Source organism: Eucyclogobius newberryi, unplaced genomic scaffold (genome assembly GCF_026437365.1).
Source record: "Eucyclogobius newberryi isolate DKJ021-1_F unplaced genomic scaffold, fEucNew1.0.hap1 SCAF_15, whole genome shotgun sequence".
Classification (NCBI taxonomy): Eukaryota; Metazoa; Chordata; class Actinopteri; order Gobiiformes; family Gobiidae; genus Eucyclogobius; species Eucyclogobius newberryi.
In genome coordinates this window covers 17,019,870-17,039,053 of record NW_027315779.1, presented here as the reverse complement: position 1 = coordinate 17,039,053, position 19,184 = coordinate 17,019,870, and the positions used below count along the sequence as shown (strand labels likewise).

Here is a 19,184-nt window from a genome sequence, read left to right as displayed (position 1 = left end):
CATTACTCTTTTGTACAGATTAAAAAGATTTGTTAGCTCAAATGCTCATGCACAGAACTGTTCACAATAGTGGGTATGTAATGAAGTAATTTGATTTACTAATTTAATGTTCCATTTAATTTGATTTTACCTTCCTTCCCATCTGGAAATATTGCTTTACTTTTTTTTGTTAAATGTTGTCCTAGTTTGCAGCAAATCAAACAGCTCATCCTCTTGATTGTCAACACAGTATGGAGTAAGAAATATGAGCATGATCCCAACTGGACAAGCTTTCCTCCGACATATACCCCACAGATCCCTACAAAGAAGCCTTAATCCTCTGCTTCAAGCCCAAATAAGCCAGTGCTGCAATAAATTCAGCCAGGCAAGGACACTGCGGGCCATTCCTGAGCGCTCCGTCTGCATCACATGGTCCCCTCTGTCATTACGCTGAGGTGATTACCAAAGGTTGATGATGTGGGAAGCGATGGGTCATTTGGTGCTGACGCTATTTTTCACAGCTCTGAGCCGCAAATGGAAAAAGCCCACGCCAGGTTTAGGAATTCCTGATGCCTTTGCAAAAACTTGAAACAAAACGGTTTTGCTTTGATTTGGTACAGCCTCAGATTTGAACAGCAGATTAATGTACTTCTACTGAACACAGTGTTCACAGAAGAATGAACCCTCAACATCATTTGACCTCATCGCAAGGACAGTAATTCTTGTTAAAAATGTTTTAGATCTCCCGTCTCCATCTGTTTCCGTGCCAAGGAGCAAGGTCATTGCAGAAGTAGAGCACTGCATTGTACCCATCACATTTTGTGTCTATAATAATGCTACGTTCAAGTCACTGCATTAATGACCTGAGCATCACCCACAAAGACATGCACCATATACGGCCATGCATGCAATGTACCTATTGCAGAGAGATTTCTCCCCTGTAGCCCATATGGTAAGACCACAGTGGTCACCATCCCCCTCTTGTATACACCTCTGTTGCCTATAGATCAATACAGAGAGGTCATAAGAAAAGTGCGGTCTAGTTTTATTTTATAATTGAAAGAGATTGTGGAGCTGAAGTGAGATGCCACAACAGACAAATGTCATCAGAAAATCTGTCAAACAGCAATCTAAGAGTTCACCATTCTTTAAAAACATTGTTGAGCACCTATCTTTTACACAGCTGCTGCTCATCCCACACGGCTCTATTACACGGAGGGAAGATGGAGAGCAAAAGATTTATATAGACATTGAGGGGTGATAGTTTAGAGGTTCCAGCACACAGGATGCTACTCAATGTACTGGTGGTGAAGCACAGTGCCCCCTAGAGGAAGCTGGCATGCACTACAGCAAACAAACAAAATTTTTTTATGCCGAATCAAATTGGAATATTAAAACAACATACTTACCACTCTTACTACCTTATTATCCAGGTCTTGGCATTTGTAAAAGTACTAATCATGCTTTTTTTAAATTATTTTTCTTTACATTGGCTATGTTTAACTTTTACTTCTCACTACACAAATCTGTATTTTTTACTGCACTACATTTCTGAACTGACTGGAAAGTAAAGGACTTTTCTGTAGGTCTACTGAAATGGCCATTGTGATATCCTGCCTCCAGATTTGGAGTGTTTTTAGGTTTTCAGGTTTTAACAAACATATATAAATTGGGCCAACAAAATGACTAGATAAATTAAGTTATCAATTCAGCAAAAATCAGCACAATTCTTATAAAGATCGCTACATTTGACTCTCAAAATGTGTGAAATGCTTTAACTTTTTTACTCTAAAAGTAAATTTTTCAACGTGATATTTTTACTTGACTTATCGTTAAATATTTCTGGGACTAATAATTTAAAGCTTTTCTCGTTAATTTGACATTGTTGAAAAGATAAAGTCAAGTTTATATTTAGAAACCCTTAACGGACAGCTATACCTTTCCCTCGAGCACCACAAAACTCCTTTTTAATGTAGGCTATATCATCTATTCTATGCCATGCATTAAATATCAGGAGGAATATGTTACACATGCAATATCAATGAGGATAAAACTGTAGAAGTGTTGAGAAACCTGTGAAATTAAATTTTTGACCTCAACTTTGAGCAATCTTACACAGCGTGAACACCTGCCGACTTAATTCAGACTTCTTATTCATCCATGAATCTCATCATCGCACCTCGAACAGGCCACCAGCAAAGCATGAATCAAATGTGTGCGTATATGAAAGGCTACAGGACTATTGTCAACTATCGGCCTCAATAGTCAAGAGGAGACTTGACAAAATCCTGTGAGTGCATATACATGCTAGTCCATACAATTTGATTCTGGAAGAAGCTTTGTTTTACATTTGCATCTGGATGTTTCTCAACCTGGCATTTGGCCATAGAGACCATTAGAGAAATATGTATCCATAATCAAGAGGCCGATCACATGCTTCATACAATAAATAATACAACGATGAAGGCTAAAAAGGATTAAGCTATCCGAAAGAGCTGGTTTTACACAAAGACATATGTTTTGACATTCAAGAGTAAGCGCAATAACAATGATATACAGGACGTTTCTGTATATAAATCTTATTTCTTGTTTGGGGTAAACGTCCAGTTGGAGGACATTTTAAAGCTCTAATAAACAAAACTCGTAGTTGTCAAAAGTCTAAAAGTTTAAAGTGTAAAAATGTTAAGTACAATAACAACTTTAAATGAATTCCACTTTTGAAAACTAGAGGAACATTATTGTATTCACGTTTCTACATCACCGTGAGTGGCCAATGTTCATATTTCCTTTGAATTTTTCTTTTATGAAAATGAAGGAGCCATCGATACCATGTGTGGCCTCTCTGAAGTCATGTCTTCTCCCTGTGAACAGTGCCAGTAGCTTCTATTGCCTGGTGGTGGTAGAGAAGCTGCCCCTGGATCAGTTGGTTGTTGGCAGTTGATACACCGGGTACTAATACTTTAATTAATCTCAAAACACTACTTTGTGTTGCACAGTTGAGTCTCTGTTCATTCTGATGACTGTACATTTTTAAGATTTATGACAGAAGTGGCTTCTGTCAGGTGCAGCAGGGGGGAGAGACAGGTGTGTGAGAGCAGACACAGATGTGGGAGGGGCAGGTGTGTGAGAGTAAACACAGGTGTGGGAGGGGCAGGTGTGTGAGAGCAGACAGAGGTGGGGGAGGGGCAGGTGTGTGAGAGCAGACACAGGTGGGGGAGGGGCAGGTGTGTGAGAGCAGACACAGGTGGGGGAGGGGCAGGTGTGTGAGAGCAGACACAGGTGGGGGAGGGGCAGGTGTGTGAGAGGGCAGGTGTGTGAGAGTAAACACAGGTGTGGGAGGGGCAGGTGTGTGAGAGCAGACAGAGGTGGGGGAGGGGCAGGTGTGTGAGAGCAGACAGAGGTGGGGGAGGGGCAGGTGTGTGAGAGCAGACACAGGTGGGGGAGGGGCAGGTGTGTGAGAGCAGACACAGGTGGGGGAGGGGCAGGTGTGTGAGAGCAGACACAGGTGGGGGAGGGGCAGGTGTGTGAGAGCAGACACAGGTGGGGGAGGGGCAGGTGTGTGAGAGCAGACACAGGTGGGGGAGGGGCAGGTGTGTGAGAGCAGACACAGATTTGGGAGGGGCAGCACACCTGCGTTTGATCTGACCTGATGTGCTCCTTTAGAATAGGAACCTCAGGAGCTTCCTATCTTGCGCCAAGGAGCTAAACCATTGGGCCAATTGCCCCAACGTTTCTAAACACAGCCAATCTCTGCACAATAAGTTTGTAAAGAAGTTTTACTGTCTCAGACTTTATACAATATGTCCTTTCCACGATGGCTAATTCCAGTTGCTCGCTGTACAAACTAGTGAAGTCAAATGTTTGACTACTACTTGGTGCTGTTGCAAATTTATTAAGACCTAGACCTGGCTAGGTTGAAGCCGGCGAAATGAGTTTAAAGACGCAAGAGACCGAACATTGAAGCGGCAGTTGGTAAGATCGCTGGCTTTATTTGACCCGTTTTAAGCCACCGCGTGCGTCGCCGCTTGTGCCACTCCTTGAGTTAGTTTGTGTCATGTATTGACACAATAATAATGCATTAACAACAGTGTGAAAGGAACATTTAACCAGATAACGCTTAACATTAGGGTCGGTACAATATGAATAAAATAACTGTATTATGTTGTGGTGTGATGTAGTTAGCATTTATTTCAGTGGGTTAATGTGCAATATACACATTTATACATCTAAGTAAATACTAAGTCAAAGTAATATTGTTTAATTGCTGGATTCATTAAAAGTGGAATGGACAATTTTTTTCAGCAATTTTTTTATCATATTTCCTCGTGGCGTGGATAAATCATTTGTCCTGCCACGTATCAATCATAAAACGCACCTATCTCTCACCTGCAGCCGCGTCAGGCTCGTCCCCACGTTTCCGCGTGCCTAAGCGCATGGATCTATCATAATATAGTTCCCTCAGTGTATGGGGCAAAATGAAGACGGAGAAAGACAGTTCGAGCTGACGCAGAAGTGGACAGAAATCTACGGGAGACGAGAGATGCGATGCGCTCCGTTGCGCTAATAAACAAACGCACGTGTGTGTTGTATCAGTCCGCACGGGGGAGTGCGCATGCGCACTTCCGCCTGCGTTCTCAAATCGCCGAAAAATCGTCCATACCGCCTTTAATTGGAGCTTATATTTTGTAATAGTATTTTGTATTCTACAGTTGTTAAATATGGGCTGGTGTTTATTGCTGCTAATATGATGTGTTGTGTAAAATATTTTCAGATTATATTTTTGATACTGCTAAATTGATTGATTTATAGTGGTTCTAGTTGACTGTTATGCTAGTTTTTGAAGGTTTTTACCTGACTTTGATGCCAATGGATCTGCAAAATTAAGGAGTGGAAATGTATCTAAAGGCATTAAACTTCAAGTGTGGCTGGACCCCCTTCAGGTGTGGGGGCCAGCCCAGTCAAACCAGTAATACACTTGACAAACATAGTATCAGCTGAAACAGCCGCCCCAATACCAATACTCAACATGCTCTTGTTCGGAAGTTGTTCCTCAAGTAAAACATGTTATCTGTATGTTAATACGTGTTAACTGTTAAGCTATAGTTTAGCTACTAGCTAGTAGCTTGTGATTTGTAAGTTGTAACTTCTGTTAAAAATAATGAATAAACCAGACAAGTTGAATTTATTTCAATCTACAGTTAAGCCTTGTGTTTGATAGTCGTCCTTGTTCAAGTGTCTTCAACATAATTGAGACTCATTAGGTCCGGACCTGAACCTAAACCTCTGGATTCAAATCAGGACCTCAACCTGAACGTGCATTTAGATATGCATCCCTACTTATGACCATGTGATATTTCAGTTTTTCTTATTTATTAAATTTGCAAAAATGTCTAAATTTCGGGCTTTTTTTGTCAAGATGGGATGCTGAGTGTATATTAATGAGAAAATAAATTAATTGATATTAGTAAATAGCTGCAATCAAATAAAGACTGACAAATGTAAAGGGGTCTGAATACTTTCCATACCCACTGTATATCCCACAAAAGAATCAAGCAGGTCAGTCTTTCAACACTATTCAAGTCTGCAAACAGCTAACCTCACAATGCACTACAAGGGACACTTTATGTTATGTTTTGGGGATGTGCACCTACCCTACCCCAGATTTAGTTGAAAAATGTGGACATTTAGATTATGGCTCCCACACTGTGGTTCTCCCAAAGATACTATATCCAGGTCCGGGTTGTCAGCAGCACAAAATAGTGTTGTTAGAGAGACTTCTGAGCGACCTCAATTTTGTACTTTACTACTACTGGCTGGTTCAGTAGAGATTGTGGAGTGGGCATCAGTCAGAATGTAATGAGGCTGGATGGATCTTTTCTTTATTGAAGATGATGAGCGTGCGTGTGTCTTGATTGTGTGTGTAGGTTCTGTAAATAAAACAGATAAACATAATATTAGAAACAATTCCCATATATAGTCATCTACTACAAATAATATAAACAGTGCTATAATATATTATAAGCTGTGGTATTTTGATAACAATGTATAATCAATCATAATAGGTCCAATAGGACATAAAGCAAACCCTCTGCAGCTGCATGAAAAATGGTAGGCCTAAAAGCCTCTACTACTAATAATCTATTAACAAATAATAACCATAACTACCATAATAGCACCCAAAGAAACACATTTCAACAGACATATGTATAAGGCTGATTTAAGCATATTAAGCACCTTAATAATATCAATGAAATATAACTAAAGCACACAGAATGACCTGGATTAGCTTAGCATTAGTACTTAGCTTGAGGCTAATACAGGTAAAAAGCAGGTCCAACATTAGTAAAAACTCCAAGCATTCAGATTCTTATCTTGAACCCCATAATAGAGCACAGCACCCACCTGACTCATGGACGCACACTAAGCAACACTCATGACAGGGGACTAGGGAACGTGCCCCCTCGCGATCAGGTTTGGTATTTTTTCTAAATCAGTACAGTAGACAGTTAGTTACAAATGATAATGTCATTATTTATCATTATAGGCCCATTTTCAGTTAGCAGCCAATCGAACATGGCCGGACCCCTGGGGTTAATCAAATGCCCCTGAGAGGCATTGATGCGCTCTCATTGGTTTGCAGCTGGTATGTATGCTGTTATGGAGAAAAAGAAAATAGCCCATCTTGTCTTCAATTATTACGTTTCTTTTGGAACTTCCAGGCTAGCCTTAATAATTAAAATGTACACGTTTCAATATAATTAATAATATACTAACAATTAGATATTGAACGTGTTCATGTAGCAGGGGTATGTGGTTTCAAAAGATCCACGCTACGCATTTGTAAAAAGTTTAGAGTTCACTGTGTAGAACATTACATGCAGAAATATACTAACACAATAATTACAGCATTATCCATCACAATATTGAAATCACATGAATAAACTCAACTTACTCATTACCCATTTCAGCAACTCTGTAAAATATAGCAGGCACTATGGATTTGATTTTGATGATATCACTTACACCACAGGAGAAACAGTTTTGAACCTAGAACTAACATCTTTGAGACATATAAAGCTTCTCTATGTTGATATATAGTCACTACACATGTACCGTATTGTTGTCTTTTGGACTAATTTTGTAATTCTTGTACTGCCTATTAATATATTACATTACTGAACATTTTATACTCATAACCAAAGAGTACAGCTAAAAGAAAAAAACATTGTGTAGGCATGTATTGTATTTAAGCCCACACAACTCCCGATTCTTCTTATTTGCCTGAGGGTAGTTTCCTGTTTTTCCAGGGGTTTTAAATGCTAGAGAGCCACAAAGAGGAGGTGCACAGCTTTATTTCCTCTTCTGAATTACAATACAGTCAATGGTATGTAAGGAATGTGTTTACTATAAAATATGTCACTTTAGAAAGAAGCAGTATGGTCCTAGATTGTGAACAAAACTAAGACCATACACAAAACCCCTACTATGTAACATACTATAAGCATGTATGCTGTTAATGTTATGGACCAGAAACAGTTAGAATAAATATTTCACAATGTGCTAATCATTTTTGCCACATTGTATGTATATTCATAGGTTTCAGCTTCTGGTATACAGGTGATATTTGAGGATTTTGGTAAAACAGCTAAAAAATAAAAGTGACCTCACACCATTTTTCCTGTCAGTTCTGATGTCACAGTTTCATGTCCATACTTGCTCTGGAGGAGGAGAATCTTTTTTTTACTTTTCTTTTCTTTTTCAACTAGAAAATAAGCAGGATGTTTCAAAACCTATTCCTCTGAACCAGTTTGAACAAAGAATAAAACTACACAGCCTTTGCTTGCTTCTTCCTGGTTCATTTTCTTTAGCGGTGAAGGGAGAAATCTAGAGAATTCTTTTCATTGACCACACCAAACTCTTGTCATGTGATCACTTTTTCCTATCCCTCCTTCTCCTAAATAAGGTTGGGAGAGGGGGAAAAAAGGAAAAACCAGCAAACATGGGCGTGACTTGTGAGTGAAATAAGAGGACATGAAGGCGTGTCTGTCTCTCTCTACAAACTAGTGAAGTCATATGTTTGACTACTACTAGTTGCTGTTGGCTGCATTGCACACTGGGCAACTCTTGCACTCACCTGGAAACAACTTCAACACTAAGTAAGTCTCTACAGCTTTAACTCTTCACTCCTACAAAAGAGACCTTTGCTATATGTTTACTTCTCATGAGAAAAAGCTTTATAGTGTTTCCTAAACCACACCCTCACTTCTCCTTGAGTCTGGGTTAATGCGTTGCCATTTCCTGTCAGACTGAAATTTCTGTTGAATTAACTGCTACCCTCCTTTCGAAACCTTGCCTCTTGTCTACCCCGGTGCTCAAAATTAGGCCAGGAAAACGTTAGCTCTTATACAAATCTCTCAAAAACTCCCTGCTTGGTACCGCTGGTTTTCATTATCAGTAAAATGGGGTAACATATGTTCACACTGTACTTTATGTGAATATAAGTGCATTTGTAGTGAAGGTCTAATAAGCTCAAGGTTGTGTGCACAATGTACTTTCGAGGCATTGTTGGTTGAACATCGTGTAATAGCTGGTAAATATTTGGCAGAGGAAGCAAGTGAATGACGCCCATCTATACTGAATAGAAGAGAAACAATGAACCCTGTGAAGTAAGATAACATAAAGTGAAAAGTGTTTACATAGGAAACTGCGTGCTATGTTTAATGTCACTCAAATAAATAAGACAGAGTCAATAGAGTTTGAATGACAATTACCAGTACTTAAACCAAGTGTTGTTTAGCTGCAAGACAAGTTCAAGAAATGTCTCCAACTTTTAATACACAAGGAGTCTACAGACTTGTTGTTTTGTTGTTGTCTTATTGCATTATATAAGAGTATGAATGTTTGTTTAAGTTTGATATCAATAATCTCAGCCAAAGTGTATTTACCATAACTAACATGCTCTAAATGCACAAGATGCTCACATAAAGTATGGTGGTGGATTAGGCCTAAAATGGGTTCTTGCTTCTTGGGTGATTAGGTTAAGTTAACCTTCATTGATCAAAGTTGTTTGCTGCATGTTTTTGACGGATGTATGAACAAAACAGTGGATTCTGTTCCATTGGGAAACATTTAGTGTGTTTTGTTATTAACATACACATACTGTTTTAGATGGGCCACCGCTCCTCTTACACTAAAGCACCACACTGCAGCACTTCTGGTGCTGTTGGTTGATTGGTCACAATGAGGATCTGTCAATGTATAACCACATTACGTAAGACTGACAGGCTTGTTTTCCACAAGTGACAAACTAAAGGTGTGTCTCTTGCCTCAGAACATTGCTATTTTTTGACAGAAGTGTACTGCACATATTCTTCAGAGGACATGCATCAGGCAACATGTTTTAAGCCTCCTCCCTATGAAAAACATAGGGAGGGCATTGTTTTATATGAGCGAGCGAGTTCGAACAAGAGAGAGGAGACGGTTAGTGGACAAGAATCTCAGTGCAGCCTTTTCTCATAGTTCTGTCCAGGCTTCAATGCATTCTAAGAAATGTTTTGCACTTAGACATAACCACAGCAATTGTACTCTCCATACAGATTACGGTAAGTTCCCGGAGAGATGTTTACAGCACTGTGTGCACACTTTGCTACCATTGTCATTTTTGGAGGAAGGAAGTGACAACTGAATGAGCAAACAGGATGCAGGGAGTGGGCCAGCATTCAGGCCTACAGGAAGAACATACAACATTAATAAATCACACACCTTCCATAATGACTTTACTCAAAAGGGCTGTTCTCCTAACAACAACTAAAACATTTGATCATTTCCATGGTAATTCCTAAAGGTCAATTCTAGGGATAAACAATCAACCAAATATGTTCACACAGACCACAACAATGTATTGTTGGGCACACGTTGTATTTGGCTAGCCCCTCTAAACATTCCCTCTGTGCAGGAGCAGTATGTCAAACAAAGGTCCAGCATATGGTTTGAGCCGCGAGGTGCAGCAGAAGATTGACAAAAAGTATGACCAGGAGCTGGAGGAGCGGCTGGTGGAGTGGATCATGGCTCAGTGTGGAAGTGGTGTGGGTCGACCTGATGCGGGGAAAACAGGCTTCCAGAACTGGCTCAAGGATGGTTGTGTGAGTATTGGACTGATGAATGCAACTCTTTGGTAGACTTTCAGTTTCTGGAGAAGTCTCTCTCTTTCTTTAGGTGCTGTGTGAACTCATAAACAGTCTCTATGGTCCAAACAAACCCATAAAGAACATAAAAAATTCTTCTATGGCATTCAAACAAATGGAACAAATCTCTATGTTCCTCGGAGCCGCAGAAAAATTTGGAATCACCAAAATGGATATGTTCCAGACTGTCGATCTTTTTGAAGGTAAGAGTAGACAAGAAAAATGCTGAGGTTTTATCTATTTGGTTTGGTTTTTCGGGTTATAGTTTCAGATGAGTTCATCTCAGATTATTGCTTGTCTTCAGGGAAGGACTTGGCTGCTGTTCAGAGAACCCTGATGGCTTTGGGCTGCTTAGCTGTCACAAAGGACGATGGAAACTACAAAGGAGACCCCAACTGGTTTCACAGGTTGGCCTGGACATCTTGTATCAGATTCATTTCCTTGTTGAAACGTTGTGGCTAAATGTGAAACTTTTGTTTGTTGGTTTGCAGAAAAGCACAAGAAAACAAGAGGGAATTCTCAGATGAGCAGCTGCAGCAGGGCAAAAATGTTATTGGTCTGCAGATGGGCTCGAACACAGGAGCGTCTCAGGCTGGGATGACGGGCTATGGCCAGCCGCGGCAGATCATCAACTGAAGCACAGACTCTTACCTCGCCCCAAATGTGACAAGACTGTTTCAAAGCCCAGACCAAAACCAGGCTTAACAAGAACTGAACAAACTGGATTATACATTCCTTTCCAAAGCCAACAGTATGTTTAGTTTAGTTTTCCAAACACTATGTACAGTAAATCATTGTAGTTCTCTGTTGTCTCTGTCCAGAAGAGCTGGACCAGTCACAGTGGAGCACTTTATAGAAGTGATAGAGTTAATCACCAAATGATCTGTATAAACCTGCACATAATGCTACAAGAAATATATTAATCATCAACAGATTATTTATTATTTTTTTTACCAGATTGCAGCTAGTTTATACATTTGGATTTTGATTTCGTCACAATTTTAAAATATCTTTGCACTCCTTTTACTTTCATTACAGGGTTATTTCAAGTGTCAAAGTGTTACACAATTGCTGACTTGATTTTCATTATTAGCTCTATACTGCCACGGGGAAATTATGAAAATGATCTTAAAACTAGTCTGAATGATTTATATAGCAGGGAACAAGTGCATGCATGAACACGAGAAACAGTAAACTGTGCATTGCAGAAGAAATTGTGGTTCTCACTGTTGCTTCAGGTGTATCTTGTAAAACAGCTGTTATGTGTTACAACATGAAGCACTCTGGTTGGCAAATAAGCAGGAAAAGTATGAGAACATAGATTTGAAAGGAAATTCTGTCTCTAAAGTTTCAAACATGCTGCTGATTTTATTAATAAAATTAAACTGAAAAGCCTGATTCTGCAAGTCCAAGTGATTAAATTAATCGCACTTGTCTCCTCTCTCCAGAACAGTGTAAATACACTGTTCTGGAGAGAGGAGACAAGTGCGATGTGTTCAGATGTTAAGATCATAAATTAAGTGGTCTTTTCCAGCATCAACATTAAGAAAGTTGGTGTGAGACATTAGGATAGGATAGGAACCAACAAGGTTAAGTGATTTGCTTGAACAGAAAACAAGAGGAAACTGATTTCAGAAGCTATTTATGCCATATTCTTGTTAGTCTTTTCACCTAACAGGATGAAGTAAAGAATTACAAAAAATATGTAAAAATGTGGTAAATAAAGTTATTCCGTTTGATCTGAAGTAAGAGGTCAGAGGAAGTGCTCAGCTATAATGCCGTGAATATTTAATTATTAACATTGCTTTTAATTGCCAAAATGTGTTTATTATTTCAACACTAATATTTATTTCAACACACAGAATCCCACATGCACTGAAATCAGTTTGCTCTCTAAGTTAAAGCTCAGAGCACACGTTCCTCTGGAGAGCTTTTTATTTTTTTATTTTACAACTGAATATTTTTCTACAGTGTATAGTAGCAAATTAATGTAGTCAACCTGGTAAAATGAACATATTTGTTTTATTTTGGCAAGATGAACAAGTTGCAATTTGAATAAGGGAAATGAAATATGAGTAAAGGCAGAAATTTAATTCAAATAACACAAGAGGGCTAGTATACAGAAATGTATATTTTATATTCACCTTGACAAGAGCATTGTGACAAAATGAACACAATAATTTATCCCTGGATGGAATCTGAACAGTATTAATTTGCCATGGGCTAATTCCTTGTTGTGCTTTCTTTTCTGCCATTGTTGTTCTTCAGTTAATGCATTTTAAACAAAACTTGATTACATTAGAGCCTGACATACAATGGACATGCTACTGCTTCTGACCGGAGGTTGAGTAGTTAGGGCGGCAGCACACATGCCACGGTCCATGTGCAACTGGCCGCAGTGTTGTGCATTTGAATTTCGACCTCAGCAGTCCTCCCTCTCTCTCATCCCCATGTCATGCTAAGCTGTCCTGTCTAATAAAACCTACAGGCACAAAATCCTTTAAAAAATTGCTTTGAATTGTGTGCATGTGCTCTTCTGCAGACAGTCTGGTCAAATCCAATATTGCCTCTATATATGCTATTAGAGTTTCCCCCAGGTTATCCTGCTAAAGACATGCATGTAATATGCAACTTGATAAATATTATAATGAAGTAATGCATGACTTTGACTGTTCTTGTTCCCCTAAGAAATTGAACAATAACCGTATAAGTTATGTTATATAAAAAGCATAAGATAAAATCTGTAGCGCACCAGGTATCTGCTAAATAAATAAAAAGGGCATTCCCTCTAACATTGCACACTTCTGGTTCTTGCAAGTTGCTGCCAACATACTACCCGTGAGATGTTGTAATTTTACTATATTTATCAAATTTTGTCCACATCTCATTAAAGGAAACTTTCAAGCTGCTTGATATGTTGTACTTAAAAATAAAGTTGTTACCCACTTATTTCCAGTCAAATAAATAATTCTGGGAAGCAGTTTGTCCCCCAAACTCACAAATACCCACAAAGATTTCAGATAATTTTATATTAATATATTTAATATGGATTCCACCTGGACATTTCTTTGCTTTATTACAAGTTCCTAAAACCATTTTTTTTTTGTGACTTTACCTTCAGCTTTTAAAAGAGAATTGTCAAACCCCAACAGATGCTCAAACGAGTGTCAATCAGACCATCCATCCAGAAACCAGCTATATCTAAAGAGTTCAGGAACAGCTTCAGTTTGAATTGCGGGTGCTTTTTTCAGGACGTTTTAGAAAAATAGGCCATAAGCATAATTTAAATTATGAGCTACATTAATTACTAACCTTTGGCTTATCTATATTCTTGCTGCTCATAGAGCCCGGCCCAAACATCCTTGGTACGTCTATGGCTACAAAGGTACAACACGCTACATTAACAATACATCCCTAGTTCCCGTGTCATCTTGCTGCTCCATTGTGTTCCACTGTCAGTCATCTCACTTTCCCTGTTTGATTAGTTCCAACATGGCAAAGAGAAATCATCCAAGCATCCTCCCTGAAGAAATTTTCAAGAGAGTGAGGTATTTTACACAGACAGCACAGGAAACAAAGCACAGAAAGAGCAAGGAAGAAATGTAACATCCTCTTGAGTAAAAAGAACCCAGACAAGGACCAGCATGACAGAAGGACAGGGACAGACCTAAGTCAGACCAGCAAAAACAATTGGATCAAGACTATAAGACCATGTCTTGTCTCAGGCAGAAAAACATGTGCTCTCCATAGGGCTCAACTTTTCGATTACTTTTAAACACATCCCCACAGAAGACTACATCACAGGCACAGTAACAGCCATTAGGAACAACAAAATGACAGAAATGGAGGCTGCAGACCTGTGGTTACGTGTCACAGCCAAGCTGCCTCCTTCAAACATCACACCGGAAGAGAAGAAGGCACTCTCAGTACTACAAAAAGATCACAGCATTAACATTCTTCCAGCAGACAAGGGACGCTGCACTGTGATCCTCAACACAGCTGATGATGAAGCCAAAGTCCACAGCCTCCTCGAGGACACGACCGTTTGAAAAGAGATCCGATCAGTGGTTACAAGAAGAAAGTGTTAGACTGTTTCCAAAAGCTTGAACAAGAGGAGGTTATAGACTCCCAACTCACTCATCACTATAAAAAACCTGTGAAAACATACACATGCAAATGTAATGTTAGATAAAGACTATAAGAAATGAATATATTGTTATAGGGAAAAAAACTCTTTGTTCAAGTGAGGTCTAAAACCAAAAGACAGGGTGTATCCAGACAAAGAGATTTAACCTAAGTAAGACTTAATTTTCTTTGGTCTTTAAATCCCTTCAAAGAATAAAAAGAGGAATCATTGCTGAAAAGTGTATGGACTTTTAATAGCGCATGTGAGCTCAAGGTCACAAAGCGTATCCACGATGGCTGTCACTGCACTAGGTGAGAGGATGGAGAGAAAAATAGGACAGGCTGACCCTGACATAGGACTTATTGAATGTGCTTTGGAACAGACAATGATCAGCATGTACTGTTACACTGGAATCAATGGTTTAGAGTAAATTTGGATGAGCTAGTCAAGGGGGAGGACAACTGGACTCAAAGACCATCAAATGTGAGGTCAAAAGCAGAGGCTCAGTTTAGATAAATCCGCTGCTGCATCTCAGGAGACAAGATGGCTTATGATATTTGCTCTGTTGATGAAATTGCTTGATGCCTACACGGATGAGTGCACTTTGTAAAACACACTGGCTGGCAGTTGTGGAGGATTGCAGGTGTCATGTTCAATGAATACAGCCTCAAGGATCAGTGGAATCTTAATGTGACTGACTGTGAGTAGGCCTGTGAGTCATGGGTATGAATAACCGAGGAGGAGGGTATCGCGGTGTGCCAGGGTGCATGTGCCAGCCCCTTCTTTGAGGACTTCAGTCATCAGGTCTCATTGCCCCGCAACATCACAAAAGCCTTCAACATAAATAGAAAGCTCAACAGATTCCAGAATTGGAATAAAACCTAAAAACAAACATTAAATTTAAGGATTTTCTTGCTGTTGATTTTTCATATAGGTCTATTTTTACATACACTGGATTCATTATGAAAAAGATGCAGAGCAATGTTGACGCTCACCCTGCATTGTTCTACAGTCAATGCTCATACCAGGGTGAACATTATAGACCCTATAGGGACACAGACTGTTGAGCCACACAGTGGATCATTCACATCTAGCTTTTTTGGAGCCACCGTAGCTTTAATAACGCTTGGAACATTAATTTGAGGTCTTTATGACTGTACAATGTGATGTTATTCAGGTTGTTGTTGTTGTTGTTGTTGTTGTTGTTGTTGTTGTTGTTGTTGTTGTTGTTGTTGTTGTTGTTGTTGTTGTTGTTGTTGTTGTTGTGGTGGTGGTGGTGGTGGTGGTGGTGGTGGTGTAACTTTTAATGGTGATTGAGTATGTACAGTATGCTGCGTTCCAGTTGTCCTTGGAGGTCAGAACTCGGACCTCGGACCAAGACAGGATTTGTAACTTATAAATCAATGTTTGAAGTACATTTTTGCCAGGAGTTAAAGTGGAATTTGTGAGGTAGTGGAACCCTAATATTGACGTATGTCAATGCGTCAATAAGTAAAATAACAAGTATATGGACATATGATATAGAGATATGTAGGTTTAGACAATTTAAGTATAAATCCCACAATAGGAGTAGGACTTGCTCACCGGGCGGGACCTCCTGATAAAGGAGGATTAGTTTCGAGTGAAACCAAATACTCCCCTTTATCAGGAGGTCCCGCCCGGGGGGCAGGTCCATCCAGAGTAGGATGAATATCTGAGTTCCCTGTCTTGATTTTAAGACCCTCGGATAAGTGTCGAAACTTCTTGTTTTTCCAGAAAAACAGAGTCCAGATGACTACAACTGAATCTTTTTCATTAATGTATTGTACATAGGAGTGGGCAACCTTTTAAATTCAGAACAACTCAAATCTAGTAGGATTGTGGGCACGAGGGCTGGGTGTGTATCAGGGTGATCTGTCTAATATTCATCAAGTTCAAATATCAAGATCAAGTTGAAATATTGAAAAGGAAGCAATATAATAAAAAAAATGATGAAATTAATTATTCTAATACAGTATCTATACATTGACAAAGGTATCCATAGGTTTCACTCATGTGACTTATTTGCAACAACAACATGAAAAACAGTATATACCAACTTCTCCGCCCATGGCTGCTGTGTTTCTAGTAACAATATTTTTTTGTATTTTGGAGCAATAAAATAACATTTTAACAATTTGTGTCACCTGCAAAAGGTGGTGGGGACGTTCTAGTGGCACAGGAAGTGACGTATGGCCAAAGAATCTATCGTTTTCTTCCAATATTTTTGGCTCGCATGTGCCCCCTAGTGGAAGAAATTGAGTGCTGCAGGCAAGAGCAAGGTTTGTTTTGTATGTTGTCTTCCCTTTCCATCCATCCATCTTCTGCCGCTTTATCCGGGGCCGGGTCGCGGGGGCAGCAGTCTGAGCAGGGACTCCCAGACTTCCTTCTCCCCAGACACTTCCTCTAACTCCTCCGGGGGGATCCCGAGGCGTTCCCAGGCCAGCCGAGAGACATAGTCTCTCCAGCGTGTCCTGGGTCTTCCCCGGGGCCTCTTCCCGGTGGGACATGCCTGAAACACCTCCCGAGGGAGGCGCCCAGGAGGCATCCGAAACAGATGCCCGAGCCACCTCAGCTGGCTCCTCTCGACGTGGAGGAGCAGCGGCTCTACTCCGAGCTCCCCCCGTGTGGCCGAGTTCCTCACCTTATCTCTAAGGGAGCGCCCAGCCACACGGCGGAGGAAACTCATTTCGACCGCTTGTATCCGCGATCTTGTTCTTTCGGTCACTACCCAAAGCTCATGACCATAGGTGAGGGTAGGAACGTAGACCGACCGGTAAATAGAGAGCTTTGCCTTTCGGCTCAGCTCCCTCTTCACCACAACAGTCCGATGCAGCGACTGCATCACTGCAGCCGCGGCACCGATCCGCCTGTCTATCTCACGCTCCATCCTTCCCTCACTCGTGAACAAGACCCCGAGATACTTGAACTCCTCCACTTGGGGCAAGGACACCCCACCCACCTGGAGAGGGCAAGCCACCTTTTTCCGGTCGAGAACCATGGCCTCGGATTTGGAGGTGCTGATTCTCATCCCAGCCGCTTCACACTCGGCTGCAAACCGTCCCAGTGCATGTTGCAGGTCCGGGTTTGATGGAGCCATCAGGACAACATCGTCTGCAAACAGCAGAGATGAGATCCTGTGGTCCCCAAACCGGACACCCTCCGACCCCTGACTGCGCCTAGAAATTCTGTCCATAAAAATTATGAACAGACCGGTGTCTTCCCTTTAATGGACGAAATTTCTGTTGATTATGTTTTATATAATAGAGCATTTCTCCTACACTTTATCTCTGGAACTGTGCCAAAATAGCTGAGAAGAGAAATGTGGGCCATTTATGACTCCAAATGTAACTCCACATTATCCTTTAACTATCACATGAGCCACAGCCATTATTATTGGAAGCAAGCCTACAATGGGCTTTAACATGCAACTGTGGAACTATGATGACATGTTCTGTCTAGAAGCAGTCACACAGACAAACCTGCTAGTTTTATGTGAAGTAGAGCAGGACTGAGCAGAGCAGGACTGTTCCAGGACTGTTCCAGGACTGTTCCAGGACTGTTCCAGGACTGTTCCGTTCCAGTACTGTTCCAGTACTGTTGCAGGACTGTTGCAGGACTTTTCCAGGACTCTTCCAGGACTCTTCCAGGACTGTTGCAGGACTCTTCCAGGACTCTTCCAGGACTCTTCCAGGACTGTTGCAGGACTGTTGCAGGACTGAGCAGAGCAGGACTGTTGCAGGACTGTTCCAGGACTGTTCCAGGACTGTTGCAGGACTGTTCCAGTAGAGTCTACACTGCGAGGATAAATGACAGAATGTGAAGGTGATTGGAGGAGAGAGCCAAGAAACACAAAAACATGTTGTTTTAGTGTGTCGTATGCATTTATTCATAAGATAAGTATATTTGATATGTATTTTCGGTTACTTCCTAACACTGAGAATATGTGGCTTTTTATTGCAGGTATTTAATATTCTATAACTAAGTACATTTTCAAAGTTTCTTTTCCAACACTGGGTATATATTGATATGTATTGTTGGCACAATAGTGACTGTTCTCAAAAAACATAATTTGCTGCAGTGGTTAATTTGAAACTGAAGAGGAACTTTCACATGTCATCTTAATGAACCAGAGACCTTCAGCTCATCTGGCATTTCTGGAGGATGTTCTAAAGACCAGATTGTGCACATAATCATTACACCATAATTAATTTAAACATATTGGCATATTGACATGATTGTGCAGACATAGACTACAGCGCATTGTGCCCTCTGCTGAGAAGGTGATCGGCAGCATACTTCCCTCTCTGCAGGACCTGTACATCTCCAGGGCTCTGGGACGAACAGGTCAGCCGACACTTCTCACCCTGGATATGGACTATTTGAGTCACTCTCTTCCGGAAAGAGGCTACGGTCCATTCTGTGTAAAACGTAGTCAAATGTTATTGTTATTTAGTAAACTCCTTTTTTTGCATTATGTATGCCTTTATTTTATCATAGTTTAGATTGTACTATGAATCACTGTTTCATGTTGTTTTTGGGAGATAAAAAAGGCTTGCATGTAGCCAACTAGTATTCCTTGGGACTGTGGGGACATGGTGAATAAGCATAATAGTCCATATACTGAGTCCTTAATCCTGAGGTGAACTTATATCAAATTGCATTTTGTGCCATTCATCACATTTGGCAGTGCATTTCCAAACAAAAGACAAAAATGATTGACAGTTAAAATAGGTCCCAGGTATTGTAAACAGTATGCCCAGAATGACATATTCACAGCACTTCACCTCTTCCACATTTTGTTATGTTACAGCCTTATTCCAATATGAATACCATTTATTATTTGCCTCAAAATTCTGCAAATAATACCCCATAGT

General features: G+C 40.4%; 1 protein-coding gene across 1 annotated transcript in view; it reads left to right on the top strand.

Annotated features, from left to right (window-relative positions):
- LOC140360466 (gap junction delta-2 protein-like) overlaps window positions 1–11,555 on the top strand; it is a 32,419-nt gene extending 20,864 nt beyond the window's left edge. Inside the window, exons 4-8 of the mRNA XM_072445669.1 lie at window positions 8,071–8,135; window positions 9,935–10,121; window positions 10,195–10,366; window positions 10,468–10,570; window positions 10,655–11,555. Of these exons, the coding sequence (XP_072301770.1) occupies window positions 8,071–8,135; window positions 9,935–10,121; window positions 10,195–10,366; window positions 10,468–10,570; window positions 10,655–10,799 (672 nt within the window). The 3' untranslated portion in view covers window positions 10,800–11,555. The remainder of the gene's footprint in view (window positions 1–8,070; window positions 8,136–9,934; window positions 10,122–10,194; window positions 10,367–10,467; window positions 10,571–10,654) is intronic.
- Window positions 11,556–19,184: the final 7,629 nt, after the last annotated feature.